Source organism: Sus scrofa, chromosome 1 (assembly GCF_054392235.1).
Source record: "Sus scrofa isolate SSC_HxYL_T2T_F1_AM1 chromosome 1, Sscrofa_HxYL_maternal_Yorkshire_Landrace_v2.0, whole genome shotgun sequence".
In the NCBI taxonomy this organism is placed as follows: Eukaryota; Metazoa; Chordata; class Mammalia; order Artiodactyla; family Suidae; genus Sus; species Sus scrofa.
In genome coordinates, this window is record NC_139383.1 from 35,248,410 (window position 1) to 35,263,732 (window position 15,323).

Here is a 15,323-nt window from a genome sequence, read left to right on the forward strand (position 1 = left end):
CTGAACTACTTACTCCTGGTGTCAACTCTCCTTCAAGCCTCACACTAAGGTTTCTCTTTTGTATTTGTCTTGGCAGCAAGCTTGCTAAAAAACGCAAAGATGCCATGGGGAACACCCGGCAGGAGATGACACACATGGTGAATGCTATGGATCGAAGTTATGCTGATCAGAGCACTCTGCATGCAGAAGACCCTCTTTCCATTACCTTCATGGACCAACATAATTTTAGTCCAAGATGTAAGTTCTTCATCAAAATTTTAATAAATTAATTTTAAACTCTTGAATTCCTCTTTGAATTCAACCCATGACCCTTTGAATAGTGAAAGGAAATAAGAAAGATGGAAGAAGCAGCTAGAACGAGAAAAGGTGATGGAATATTAATAAATTTATGAGGGAATTTATTTTTGGTCTTGATATTGGATTTAGTTTAACGTCAAAATGTATGTTTTTTATTACTATAAGAAATATTCATATATTACTCAGACCAAATCTTATGTTATTGTTTTAAGTTAAAATACTTGGTTGTCTACATAAAATTAGTTCATGCCAGTATTTATTTATAATTGTTTTGCCATTTGAGTCTCCCTTTGTGTAAGATAAAGTTCCTTTTGAGATAAGAAACATCATAATTCCTTCTGGGAATTACCGGCATAGGAAAAGTTATTCTATTTAATTATTCTATAGTCTAAGACTACTGGAGAATTTCAGTAGTAAAAAGTAAATTGGGGGAAGAGGAATATACATACTGTTAAGTATCTGCTGTGAAGTCCAAAATTTGCTTGAATCAGAGATTGGTCAGGAATGGTGAAAACCATCCATCCACCCATCTGTATTACAAATTCCTTATGTTGATCTATAAAGGCAGATCTTTTAAAAGATTTCTATTCAAGTACCATTTAATGGCAGATGATATGAATAACTGTCCCACAATCAATATTGTTGTTTACCTTCAAATTTTCTACGATTTTTATATCCTGTTCCATAAAGTGCTGTTAGTTTCTTAAAATTAAACTACCTGTTTCTTCAAATCCCCAAGTAAAATTGGTACTTGAAGAAGGCAAACTGTGATTATCCTTGGCCTTGTGTATACAGAGGTATTTTGCCATAGATCCCAGAAGTTTGCTTATGCCATTTTGGGAAACACGTGTATGAAGACAGAAGTAAACAAAAGAAGCATTATTTTCTATACAGATTATAAGCATATGTAGTGGTAAGGCTGAGAAAATAAAGTATTTGTAGGTTGTATGCATTTATATCTTTTCAGGAAGGGGAGTTTTTTCCTGAAATGTTCAACTTGATGAAAACTTTTCATAATTACTGGCCATCATTTTCCCTGCTATATATCTATACCAAATTAGTAGTTAGAAATGATGTATGAGCAATTTGGAATTTAGTTTTAATAGTAAGGCCCTTCTCTGATATATTTTATTTTTATTTCACTATTAGATAATAAGTGATAGAGAAAAATATAAAATGTTATCATTGTTGAAAGTAAGTTTTAGAGTTCCTGTTGTGGCTAAGTGGGTTAAGAACCCAACACAGTGTCCTTGAGGATGCGGATTTGATCCCTGGCCTCTCTCAGTGGGTTAGGGATCCAGCGTTGCTGCAAGCTGTGGCGTAGGTCGCAGATGCAGCTTGGATCTGGTGTCGCTATGACTGGTGGAGGCCAGCAGCTGTGGCTCTGATTGAACCCCTAGCCTGGGAACTTCCGTATGCCACAGGTGAGGCTGTAAAAAAAAAAAAGTTTTGCAAAAATTAAGATGTGTCATCTCTCTAACCATTTGATTTAATTATTACTTAATTAAGGATTTGAAAAGATTTTTGTTTCCAAAACTTTTCTATCTATTGCCCATGTTACCCTTAGGAAGCTTGAATTTAGCAGTGTAAGTACAAATAAACACTTGTGAACTTGGAGAAAGGATTAAATCTATTTCCCAAAATTAACTAAGAAAATTTATTTGGAATTAACATACGATAATGACTTCTCTAAGTACTTCACAGTTGACAGATCTACAATGCATGGGTTTTTCCTCCTAATTTTATAATTTTTATCATGTCATGTTGAGGTTTCTTGGTTTCTTAAAATCAAACTAGTTACTGAGCAATAATTACAGATGCACGTTTCCTGGTATTTTGAGATAACCCAAGAAAATTTTACCTTTGCAGGTTATAGTGAAGAAAATTTAATAATTATTTTTCTTAAGAAATGACAAATCTATTTTGAAGGGGAAAAAAAGAGTATCAAATACAACTTTAGGGCAGTATATTCCTTCATGAGCTTTGTTTCCCTGCAGTGCCCAATGATCCACTTGTGCCGACTGCTGTGTTAGGTGAGGCCCTAATTCTTTGTCATCTGCTTTGCATGGATCACACCTCCCTGCATGGGTGATAGCTTTGTCTACACAGTAATTATTTACAGTGCAGGAAGCAGCTTGATTTCAAAAACATAATCATGGTTTTATCAAAGAGAGCAACTGTGGTCAACCCAACTAGATCTAGGGCTTTTCAAATTAGGAGGGTATCTTTTTTTAAACAACATATTCTTTAGTTCTTGGTTCTGTTCAGTTTGGAGTGAAAGCACAGTGGCTCTTAATATATGACTAATGTTTATATATTCAAGTTAGTATATATGACTAATGTTTATATATCCAAGTTAGTAAAATGAACTCAAATGCACACATCTCAGGGGCAGTGCTACCCGATTAACAAGTTTATATATAAAAATTTACCTGATTGAAAGGGGTTTTATAAATCCTCCTAATTTTACAGCACCTAAAAAGAACACATTTCCATGTGAATATTAATAATGTGTGCATTTGCTTTATTTTTGTTAAGAATTTATAAATGCAGGTAATGTTGCTACAATATTGATATGGAGTTATGCATTCTGTATGCACTTTATATAAGTGTTATCTTTCAAAAAATTTAGAATAAGCCAAGATTTATCACAATATAACATCTAAGACAACTGATACTGCTAGTGATGAATAAGGCCTTTTCAGATGTAAAATTAAATTAATTTCTACTCTGTGTTTAAGAATGTAACGAGTTTCATTTCAATTTGTACTCTATTCCTTGACTAATTATACGCCAATGATTCATGACCAGCTTGCTTATATATTCACAAATTATCTTATTAGTTTGACCCCAGTGTTTCTAATAGTTAAGATTTAACCAAAGAAACGTAGAAATTGCTAGATAAATGTCTCTTAAAAGTCCCCAATTCTCATGTTTTAGATTAAATTTCTTTGAATATAAAACTTTAGCTTACATTATGTTCATGTTTTTATTATCCATGTATTCAATATTCAGATTTTTAAAAATATGTTGGAATAATACAACTAACTCAGATAACATATACCTCTTTTTCACTAAAATGACTATTTAAAGTTACAGTTTTATAATCTAAAGCTCTAGCCTAAAAGAACCTGTAAGTCAGTGTCTTTGTCTCTGACTACACTCTGCCTTTGATGTCCACACCAATAATGGCAGAGGAGGAAGCTGGGGAATTTTCCACAAGGGATGGCCTGATCATGTAGGGAGGAGCCAAGAGTCATGATCGTTGGGAGTAATCAAATGCCTCTGAAAATGTCATCTGTTGAGCACTACAGAATGCCATCAGCATCACACTAATAAGTTAAATTCAATTATGATATTTGAAAACTCAAGAAAAAATATCAGTTACCTAGCTGTTAAAATTTCACTACAGGGACGTGTGGAATTGGGTCTAACTCTCCGTCCTCCTGTGGACTCATAGTATGAAATGAAAACACCTATGTCTTTGCTTCCCCTTCTGTAAAACAGTATAATTCTTACCATACCTTTCCCACAGAGCATTTTAAAGAGAAAAGGAGATATTGCATAATGTTTAAGAGAGCATTATAATAATTTTTCCTGTGAAAAAGGATATTTATGTTTAAGGAAGGCTAGAGTTAACAAAATTTAGTTATTAAAAAAATCTGTTTGTTTATAGTCATTGTCCATTTTATTTCATTTTGAAAGTCAAGCTGGTTTTTTTTTATATTTGTTCTTTGAAAGCTAAGTAGCTCATTAATCATCCAGATTTAGAAATGATTTATTGCATTTTTCATCATTCTTAGAATCACCATGTTTATAGTTGTTTTGCATCCAGTTGATTTCGTATTTATAAAGCAATTTTTGAAAGCACCTCAGATATTGCTTGATATTAATGTCTGCTTGCTGATTAAAAAGAACTTCAAAACTTTCCTATTGATTCATATTTTTGTTTTTTGTGTTTTACTGCTTCATTGGGTTAAAGTCCCTATAACTGGTAAGTGTAATGCAAAGAACTCTAGAAAATACTTCCATCAAGAAAATATTTGAAGTTATTCTTAAATGTGTAATAACACAGATAATGATTAGTACATGTACTCTTACTTCTAGTCACATTATTAAGTAATTTCATGAGGTAGAAATGTATTGAGAGTAATAGTTCATGTGTGATTATTTTAAAAAATACTGCTCATTGTACTACTGTATTAAGCTTAATGCAAAACAAAAGGCACTGTCTATTTCATATTGGGAAATAATCATGTAAGATTGGAATATGGGTGAATTCTGTGTTTCTCTCTGAGCCTTTTACAAATGTAAATATTTCACTGCTCCAGTAGGTATAATGCGAACTCTGGGGCTACTTCATAGAGCACTGACTACCTTATTCCAGCTTGGGTGACTGCATTTTGCCTCTCTGACATTCTGTTCTCTCTATTTCTCATCCTAAGTTATATGTTCTGTAATAAAGCCCAAACTGGTGGCTTCTGAATTTAATTTTACTGAGGAGATGTAAATATTCATTATGTCAGCCTATTGATTGCAATATTTTAGTAAAGGTAGATCAACTGAGTACAGTCTTATAGAAGAAAAAGGAAATGCTTATAAGACATGTTTGCTAGCAAATGTTTCTCTGTAGAAGGGTGAGAAACCAGAGTAAAGGGCATTAATTTATTTGGGTGTTTTTAGGTCACAGGAGAATCCAGCAGGGTTTGTTTTTTTTGTTTTTTTTTGTTTAATGTGGAATTTTAGAAGTAAATGCAAAACAAAACAAAACAAAAAAATGCACTCAGCCGAATAAGAGAAAGTGAAGTAAATGCAATCAAGCTAAATTACAGAAGCACACAAATCTGATTGTGGGGTTCTTTTTTTTTTTTTTTCCCCTTCTCCAGGAAGAAAAAATGTTTATCATGGGGACAACAATTCATTTTTTGCCATATCCTATTTGTAGAGTTGGTGGTAGAACAGGCAAATGTACCAGCACTTGAAATATGTTTAACTGTTAATTAAATATCATTCTCTACAGTATGCATTATCATTAAAACAAAAGCTCCCCTAAGAGTGTACTTTCTCTTGTGTTAATGAGTATGGCAGTATAAATGTTTTCCAGAATAACACCCCTTAAAACATTTTTTTTAACATGGTAAGTTTAAATGTGATAAATATAAGCATGCTTCTTCTCACTGTAATGATTAGTACTATGGTCATTAAAATAATATTTATTTTTCAGAGGTTAAATGTTCTTGTTCTTTTCTTCCTTCTAAGGACAGAGACTTAAGACTTTCTTTTCATTTCAAGCTAACAACACAGTTGGGATGGGACCTACACTTAAATGCGGGTGGTGAGGGATTTAATGGATTTTAACTAATTCATTCATTGAAATATTTATTGAGTGACTACTTTGCACCAGGCACTAACAATACAAAGAAAAACATGACTGTCTCTACATGCTAAGTGTTCAGAGTTCGGTGAGAAAAATAAGTCAATAAATGTTTGAAATACAGAATAAGTGAAATGAATGTAGAAGAACAGGAGGCCATGGGAACGAAAAGCAGGGGCTACAGTTCAGCCTTGATGGGCCAGGGAAGAATTCCAAATGAAGTATCTAAATATTTTGCCCCAGCAACATACCCTGGTTTCTTTTATACTGTAGCCAGAAGAGTCAAAATCTATCAGTGATAGAAACAGCAACAATAATAAAATCAATGGAGTGGAAGTTGAGCATAAATGCGCACATAACCTGGCTAGCAGACATAGTGGGCCAGATTCTAGGTAGGATGTTCACACTTTCTGGTCTGGAGTGTGTTGTGGTAAAAAGCCTCAGGTGGGAGGGAATAGTAGGACTAGAAGGGCAAGAAGACCAGCCCTCTGGGGATGGGTTGCCTAGAGGGAGGTTGGGATATGGGTGGGAATTTGTTCAGTTTAATCAACAATGAAAACATTTCTCTAACTGACAACTTGATCTTCTGGTCCCACTGTATACTGCTATGACTGCAGTAGCAGAGCAATAAAAAGTCAGAACTCTGCAAAATCTCCCACTTATACTTTTAAAAAGTCAATCAGATGTCTCAATCCATTTCACAGCATCTGTTGTCTTGCTGATATATACATAATATACTCTAACCTACCTTGCGCTGCAAAGGCATTGTCTTTATAAGGATGCTGCCTTAAGTCTATACTCTATTTCTTTCCCTTAATCCTGTTATCAGAAAGATCACAGGATCTTAAAATCTTCTTTGCACAGATATATATTAAACAAGGTAACTTTGTCTTTTTTTCAATCTTCTGGAATCTGAAAAATGCCAGATGAGAACCACAGTGCCACAGCAGAATCCAGTCGTCTCCTGGATGTACCTCGCTACCTATGTGAGGGGACAGAATCCCCTTACCAGACGGGACAGCTGCACCCAGCCATCAGGGTAGCGGACTTACTGCAGCACATAAATCTCATGAAGACATCAGACAGCTATGGGTTCAAAGAGGAATATGAGGTGAAAATTTCAATATTATGTTGTATTTTAGTTCTGACCATGACACTCAGTGGAATTTAACAGTTTTTCCTCCCTTTAGCATAGCAAGCAGTGGAATCCTCTGTAGACTCTAATCCTTTGTCTGTGGACACACAACCAAGTGGGCATGTGAGGAGAAGGGGGTAGATGGATTGAAAGAACAGGGCACTTGGTGGGGATATATCTGGGTCTAAATTTATTTTAAGAAATAAAAAAATACTGGAGTCCATAATTTACTATGCTATTTCAAAACCACTTTGTTAGACCTTATATTTCCCCACTCAGAAATCCATAACAAGATACCTTCAGTCCCACTGTATCATTACAGATTCTAGCATTTGAATGACCTAGGCGGTAGGTCATTCAAATGCTGCCTCTTTGCTTGTTGACCCTCTGTGGAGAAATAAGATCAAATTCTGTGCTCTAAATGTACTACTTGTAACTCTGAGTTTTGTTTTGTGGATTTTAGTTGAGGGTGGCTGGGAGGAAAAGAAGAGCACTGCAAATCCAGACAACAAAAAGATGCCAAAAGAAGGATGTGGGAAATTCTTCTTACACCTTTATTTCCTCTTCCTACTCTAACCAAAATACCAAGATTTATACTACAAAAGAAGTGATTTAAACTAAATATCCCAATAAACATAACATAGCAAAAAGGAAACTATTCCTTTGCCACTTTTCACTTACTGAGAAATACTGGTCGGAGATGTAGAAGGAAGCTCCTCCACCACTGTACACACACATTTAAACTGAGAAAGTCCAAGCAGTACCTTACTTTGAAAGACCACCTAAAATACATCCAACTTCATAAGGAATCTTCTGAACACTACATTTTATTTACAGATTATTTGTCTATCTTAGTTTGGGAGTGAACAAAATTATTTTTGAATTTTGAATGGTTTTAGACATATGCCGGAAACACTACAACGTGGTAACAAAATAGTGAAAAGAATTACAATATTCTGCCAGAGCTGGTGCTTTTTGTTCATTGCATGTGTATTCCTGTGTACCTCACTTCAAAGACTGTTGACTCTTTGAAGACTCCATTTCCTGTGTTGAGCAAAGTTTAAGTTTTTCTGCAAAAAGAAATCCATACCCATATTTTAAATTGCTACATATGGTAATTAAAGCAATCAACAATTTCATCTGTTCCAAGATTCTTGGAGACGGTAACTCTTTTTAATTTTCATACAGTCCCTTGCTGTAGAGACTCAGTCCTTTTCATGATCTTCAAAGAAACTGGAATGTGATGTATTGCACATGACTTAATGAATAATTATGGGAGAAAACAGGTTTTCTTTTTCCTGTTAGAAATACTAAAGGAAGCATACTGAAAGATGCTCATTAAAAGTAGTTTTGAAGTTTTTGATGCTTTCCCTACTTCCATCTCACATCTTAAATTTGAAATATTTTCAAGGTCCTTTTTTCCCCTTTAAATTATTCCTTGTCCTTAATGTGAACTCAGTCCAAGCCAAGATGAACAAGTAGGAGTCCAACAATCAAGCTCTGAGGTCTGAAAATTGAACATTTACTGCTAGTACTCCCTTCCTCCCTAAGAAAGTGGCTTTGACTATTTGGTCTTCAGAATGGATAGACCTCTTTCAAGAAAAGGAATTAAATTCAGTGTGCTTGTTAATTTTGTTTTTTCTAGAGCTTCTTTGAAGGACAGTCAGCATCTTGGGATGTAGCTAAAAAAGACCAAAATAGAGCAAAGAACCGATATGGAAACATTATAGCATGTAAGTTCTAATACAGTTCTTGGTGATTGTAAATACTGTGTGCAGAAGATAAAGAGTAATATGAAATTCCTCCTTATATGGTTTTAAACACTGAAAAAATCTCAGAGGGTGGCACATCTGTTTATAAAGTAATCTATTTAATAGTAAAACAGCATTGGCTATTGGCAGTAACTCTGAAATTGTCATCATCCTCATTAATTAAATTGACTCAGACTCTTCACCCGGTGGAGACAATTTGCTACTTGATTTTGTGTTTGCACATGAATGCATAGGGGTGCCATTAACAGCTGAAAATATCAGGATAATGAAAAGGAAGGATTTTTTTCAGTGATAAATTGCTATAACTCTTCTACCAAACATATTCAGGGTGGGAGCATTATTCTTTCCTTTCTTGGAGCCATTATTTGAACCCTGGTTGTTCCATGTTATCATTAGGGACTTCCTTCTGATTAAGTCTCAAGATGTATTCGTGAGATAAACTGATTATCCTATGAAGCCAGAAGAGCAGTATGAAAAGTAACAGATAGTTTAGCTTGTAACTAGCTACTAGTTTACTTAGACCACTTTATCCTCAATTTAAATCATTTAACAGTATCTTATAAATACATCAGAACTTAAACTTGACTGTTACAAAATAAGTTGAGAGCAAGGGTTCAAAATTCACATCCTAGTTATGTGGCTCATTTGCTGTCAAGTGCAGGGAGAAAAGATCCCACCCATTTAAAATCATGCCTCTAAAAAGCAAAACTAGCAGTTAAGGCAGGTTCAGTTCTTTAGAAAAATGTATGACTCAAATGATGATTTATCAGATATTATCATGTCCCCTAAAATATTCCTAACTATGAAGATGCCAGTCGCTGACGTTTTATGAACAGAGTATTATCACTGTAATAAGTAATGAGCTCATTAAAGTTCTTGTATTTCTTCAAATGCCTGGTATTTAAGGAAATTTTAAGAGTCTATTATGGATAACCACTAGAATCATTTGAAGTCTTTTTACTAGGGTCGCTGTCTCAGAACAGGGAGGACATGTAATAGCTTTTATTTTTATCATTTAAAAATTTTAGATGATCACTCCAGAGTAATTTTGCAACCTGTTGAAGATGATCCTTCTTCAGATTACATTAATGCCAACTATATAGATGTAAGTATTTGTATCATTCGGTATGCCCGATTTGTTGGCTTATATATGTAAATCTTTTTGCTTGTTATTACCTATAAAGTGATTGCTAGCTTTTTAAAATAAAGAACAAACTGTACACTTTTCCTTGTTCTACGTCCTAGTACTTACTGACGTTGTTGTGCTTTCTTTCACACCTGACTTTGGTTTGGGCTGTAGATTTGGCTGTACAGGGATGTAAGTACCACTATATGTAAATAACAGCACCCTATTATAAATATTTAATGTAACTACTCAATTACAGTTATTACTAATGCTTACTACTAGTTATCTCTGCATGCTTCACCTAATTAGCTTCATACAGTATATCTATGTTCATTTTTTTGTAACTCCTTTACATGTGTAAAGAGCTATTTTACCTCTTTCCCTTTTCTATGTTTAGAAAAACAGGACCATTTTTAGCTTTTGACAATTTATTATGTATTCGAGTTTTATTTGTCGATGGTTTCTGTTTCTGGCTTTTATTCCTGCCCCTCCCCAAACATATGTGAGAAGCTGGATAGTATGATGTGTATTAGTGTTTCTGAAATTTTACTTTGTTACATTTGACTTCTAATGTTAAAAATGATTAGGGAGACTCTTTTGTGGTGCCGTGGTATTGGTTTGTAAAGTATTAAAATTACTTAGGCAAAATAATTACTAAATTGCATTTGTGAAATACATATATCACACATATATATTGAATCATACAAACCAAAGTTTGTTTTGATCACACATTTCACTGTTCAGCTTTGGTTACAAACATATCTATGTGTAAATTCTTTATTTAATGGAAAGTTATTATCAAATCAAATCAAATATTATTAAGGAGGGAATATATTACATATAAGAAGGACACACTCTGTTCATACTTGCGGGTTCAAAATCACACTGGAATTTTTTTGACTGTTAATTCAACTATGCCTTAGTTTCCTCATCTTTACAGTGTGGATAATAACAATACCACTAATCTCATCATTCTGTTGTGAGAATTAAATGAAGTAATGCATGTTGAGCATTTAGCCCAATGCTTAGCAAATATTAAGCACTCATTAAACTACAGCTGTTTTTAAAAAAATTCAAACCTCGGTGTGCTAAAATTAATATTTCAAACTATTCATTAGTTGTAAGGCAACAGGTAGAAATCTTAAGCTCTGCAGTATATCTGATATGCACATATGTATATATATGAATGATATGAAAGTTAGGACCTTTTTCTAATTTCTATAAATAAGAAATAATTTTATCACATTTATTAAGTTCATGTTTTACAGTTATTTTGTGAACTGTCATTATAAATTTGAGTTAGTGAATTTTATTTAGTCTCTAAGTACATTGGTTAAATTTCTGATTATCATTTTACTCTCATTCAATATTTTAAACTTATCAGACATCTCAAAATGGAAAACTAAACTTAATGATCTACTTTCTTAAAAAAAAAAAATCAACAGTTCTCTGACAAATTTGTACTTGTTTTTACCTATTTAGTTTAACCTTGGTTTTCTGCCAAGACCCTGGCAGGACATTTGGTCCTGTCCAAAACATCCAGAAGACATTTGGTCCATGCCAAAAGGTCCTTGATATTTGGTCCTTTCCAAAATGTCCATGGAGACATTTGGTCCATGCCAAAAATCCTTGATATTTGGTGCTGTCCAAAACCATTTGGCATGAATCAAGTATGCTCTTGGACGTTTTGTAGAGGACCAAATTTCAAGGACTTTTCAGCATGGACCAAATGTCTTATGGACATTTTGGACATAGCCAAATGGTCCTGTAAATATCAAGAACCTTTTGGCATGGAGCAAATGTCTTATGGATGCTTTGGATAGGACCAGATGTCTGCTAACTCAGGCTTTTACTAAAGCTCTTCGAGAACTACACTACAGATTCAGAGCTTAACCCATTATACCATTAACATTTTTGCATTCATGATCTATTGGAAATCAAACCAACTGAAAGCAAATTTATCCCTTATCTAGAATAACTTCTTCATTAAAACAATATTAAATGCTTAACCACATAGAACTCTTAGCACACTAAAAAAAGAAAAAAGTACTAAACCTTTTGTTCAGGATAAGATGCATTAAAAAAAAATTTTCCCTATATATGTGTGTAACTATAATATTGTGTGTGTAAATTAGTATTATAAGCACACACAAAGTAGTTTTGGCAGGTTCCTGAACATATTATAGAACAGAAATATTCTCTCAAAAAAATCTCAGCAGGACTTTGACTTGATGCACACATGCATTGTCCAGCTCTAACATTGGAATGTTCTGTTATATTTATTTTATGGTTCTAATATGTCGTTGTCCATTTGTAATGCAGTGTGTTGTACTTTGGATGATAAAATGAGAATTAATATTTTTGAGCACAATTTCACCAAGAATGAATGACTAAAGATTAACATGAAGGCATAAACATTTTAGTGAAACCAAACAAAATCTATGAAGCGATTTCCTAGCAAACAAATTCAATTATGCAATATACATTCTAATTAGAGCCCTTAAAATATTTGTTTTATTTTTACCTTTCAGATAACCTAGGTTTGAGAAGTGAACCATGTGTTCACTACTCATTTCTGGACTTTTTACTATAACTTAATCTTAACAGGTGGTTGTCTTCATCTTTTTATGCCTTCATTCATGTATTTCTGACACTGATATAAAATGATAACCAATTTGTTCTCCTATTTTAGGGCTATCAGAGACCAAGTCACTACATTGCAACTCAAGGTAAAACTCCGTCTTTTTGAATGTAATAGAATAACCACTCTTGCTTACTTCATCCATATGGTATCTTTCTGCAATTTTATCTCAATTAACTGAAAAAAAAACTTGTGATTAACACTGCTTTTTATTCTTTTGTATAATATAAATTGTTTTATATGTTTAAAATCTATATAAACTAAAGCCCAATTTATTTATTTTTAATTAAAAGTAAAAGAGAACCCTCTTCATAGTTTTTGAAATTTGGTTTTTGGTATCCTGATGTCCCAGAGCACTTGTCAACAGTACTGGACACAGAAATTACTTATTTTTGATGAAAGCAGGTGAGATCTCATCTTGTATAAGGTGCCTGTTATCTTGAAGCAGAGTCTCTCGGCCTGGCATATAAGTATCCAAGACCAACGTTGGTATAGTGAGATACTGGACTGTCTCCTGCAAGTTTTTTAAAATCAAGATTGAAACCAAACAAACGGCTAAAGGGAACTTAGTCAAGTTCATTCTTTGTGGTAAATAAGAAGTAAAGAAATCTTGTTATAGTGGCATATTGGGGAATGAAAGTAGCATAGCAATAACAGTAAAACCACCTTTAGTTATCTCTCCAAATTGGTCATGGGCCATCAGAAGAGAAATCTGCACATCTTATTTTACAAAAGGGAAGTGAAACAAAAGCTCTTTTGCTAGAGGTCATTTTCTAGGTGTTTTTCACATATCTTCAGAGTAATTGAGTTTAACTATAAACTCTTTATGAGTTAGAAAGATCATCCATGAATGAGTTACTTTGAGTAATAGTTTAGTTTCATGATATGGGGTAGAGTATAACCCAGTAGATGCTTTTGCAGCTCAGAGACGATACTATAAAATAAGATTAGAATGTGTCCTTATATGTGTGATATTTCATTAATCCCTAAACATACACTATTTATAAATGGTGTGTATATTTAATTGGTAATATGTACTATTTGGTTGATTGTGGCCTAAGACTTCCTCTTTTCACATGTATATACAGATGCATTAAAGTAACTTAGTGGCAGATATAAGTACCCTAGAAACTAGTGATAGCATCTTTGGAATTTGAAAATATAGAAGGCAACAGAATAAAACAAACTGATACATGCCTGTGGTTTTGTCTACAGTGTGAATTTTGATATGAACTGAATTTAAGTACTTTCAGTAACATTTTGTATTAGACCTTTAATTTTCTTTTTTGGTTCATTTAGTTTATATTAGTTTTTAATCTTGTCTAAACTTCTAACTACAAAATTTCTCTGGTAATATGATATTCAAATTAATTTCTTATAGGCCCAGTTCATGAAACAGTATATGATTTCTGGAGAATGATCTGGCAAGAGCAATCTGCCTGCATCGTGATGGTTACAAATTTAGTTGAAGTTGGACGGGTAAGGCGAAAAAAAAAACTGTGTTGTAAAATATGGGTCGAATAGCAAAACATAATATACTTAAAACAGAATATCATTCAACTGTTTGAAAAAAATTCATAGGTATAGCATTTCAAATGAGCACTCCTGAGTCTTTGATGGCTGAGAAATTATTTGATTTCTCATTTAGTAATACAGCAAGCTTTGATTTTATACTAGAATCTAATTGCATTATCAGGCATGTATATTTTTTCTGATATTACACTTTCATCTAATTTATGTATTTTTAAACTGCCATTTAACTTGGTGACCTGAAGAGTTATCCCTAGAATACAGTCATCTTGGTTAATGTGTATTATATATTCAGGTCCACCTATATATACTTTTTGTTATTTAGGTTAAGTGCTATAAGTATTGGCCTGATGACACTGAAGTTTACGGTGACTTCAAAGTAACCTGTGTAGAAATGGAACCACTTGCTGAATATGTTGTTAGGACATTCACCCTGGAAAGGGTAAGTACCCTAAAATTCTATAAAAATATGCATATGGAAACTTTTTTCTTAAAATCCCTGTCAGAATAGTTTTGATGATGTCATAATAGCCATCATTTATCCCATGAATATTTACTTGAAAGCATAACATGTGCCAGGCATTTTTCTAAACTTTGGGACACATATTAAATCCCTACTCTTGTGGAGCTTATAATCTGTTGAGGAGACAGGCAATAAAATTTAAGAGATAAGCAAATACATCATTTATTTTGAGAAATACTATGGAGGAAAATAATGTAGGGAATGGAAGTAGGCAACATTTCTGAGGTAGAAGAAATCGGTTACGGGTTACAGTTTTAAAAGGATGATCAGGAGAGGAGTTGTTGAGAAAGTTAACATATGGGTAAAGGCTTGAAGGAAATGAGGGAGTGAATGACAGAACTATATCTCAGGGAAGTTGTCCCAGGAAGAATATTTCTGGTGGAGGGAAGAGTCACTTCCAAGACCTAGAAGCATGATATTTCTGTCACAAAGAGAAACAGCCAGGAATCTAGGGTACTGAGAGGTAAGTGAAAGGGAAAGAAATATGAGATAGATAAAGTCAGAAATCTCAGAGCCAGATAAGTGAGGCCTTGTGAGCCACTATGATGATTTTTTAGTTTGTATCAAAAGTAAAAGTAGAAAGTTGCTGAGAGGATTTGAGCTCAGGAGTAACATTATCTGACTTTGAAAAATAGGATCAGAAAGACTAAAGCAGAGTGGCAGTGTGTAAGTGGACGGAAGTAAGACATAGAAACAATGATTTACATTGTTGCAGAAAAGTTTAATAAATTTGACAGCAAAAAAGTATAAGATGATCTATATCAAATTTTTTTCAATTAAAAGATACACATAACAAAAAAACTGTGATTATTTAATATTCTTAATTCATAACATTAGTACAAATAAAGAACACTAGAGGAGTTCCCGTCGTGGTGCAGTGGTTAACGAATCCGACTAGGAACCATGAGGTTGCGGGTTCGGTCCC

General features: G+C 33.6%; 1 protein-coding gene across 43 annotated transcripts in view; it reads left to right on the forward strand.

Moving 5' to 3' along the window:
* The window catches only part of PTPRK (protein tyrosine phosphatase receptor type K), a 560,031-nt gene that overhangs the window by 517,592 nt on the left and 27,116 nt on the right, over nucleotides 1-15,323 (forward strand). For 11 of the 43 annotated variants that reach the window (XM_084956839.1, XM_084956848.1, XM_021072717.2 and 8 more), the window contains 7 exons: nucleotides 77-237; nucleotides 6,598-6,782; nucleotides 8,452-8,539; nucleotides 9,607-9,683; nucleotides 12,397-12,433; nucleotides 13,727-13,824; nucleotides 14,201-14,317. In XM_084956839.1, coding sequence (XP_084812965.1) covers nucleotides 77-237; nucleotides 6,598-6,782; nucleotides 8,452-8,539; nucleotides 9,607-9,683; nucleotides 12,397-12,433; nucleotides 13,727-13,824; nucleotides 14,201-14,317 — 763 coding nt within the window. Of the gene's footprint in view, nucleotides 1-76; nucleotides 238-2,294; nucleotides 2,331-4,279; nucleotides 6,783-8,451; nucleotides 8,540-9,606; nucleotides 9,684-9,878; nucleotides 9,897-12,396; nucleotides 12,434-13,726; nucleotides 13,825-14,200; nucleotides 14,318-15,323 lie in introns of those variants that run through there. The other 32 variants (XM_084956833.1, XM_084956679.1, XM_084956711.1 and 29 more) reach the window with 7 other exon arrangements.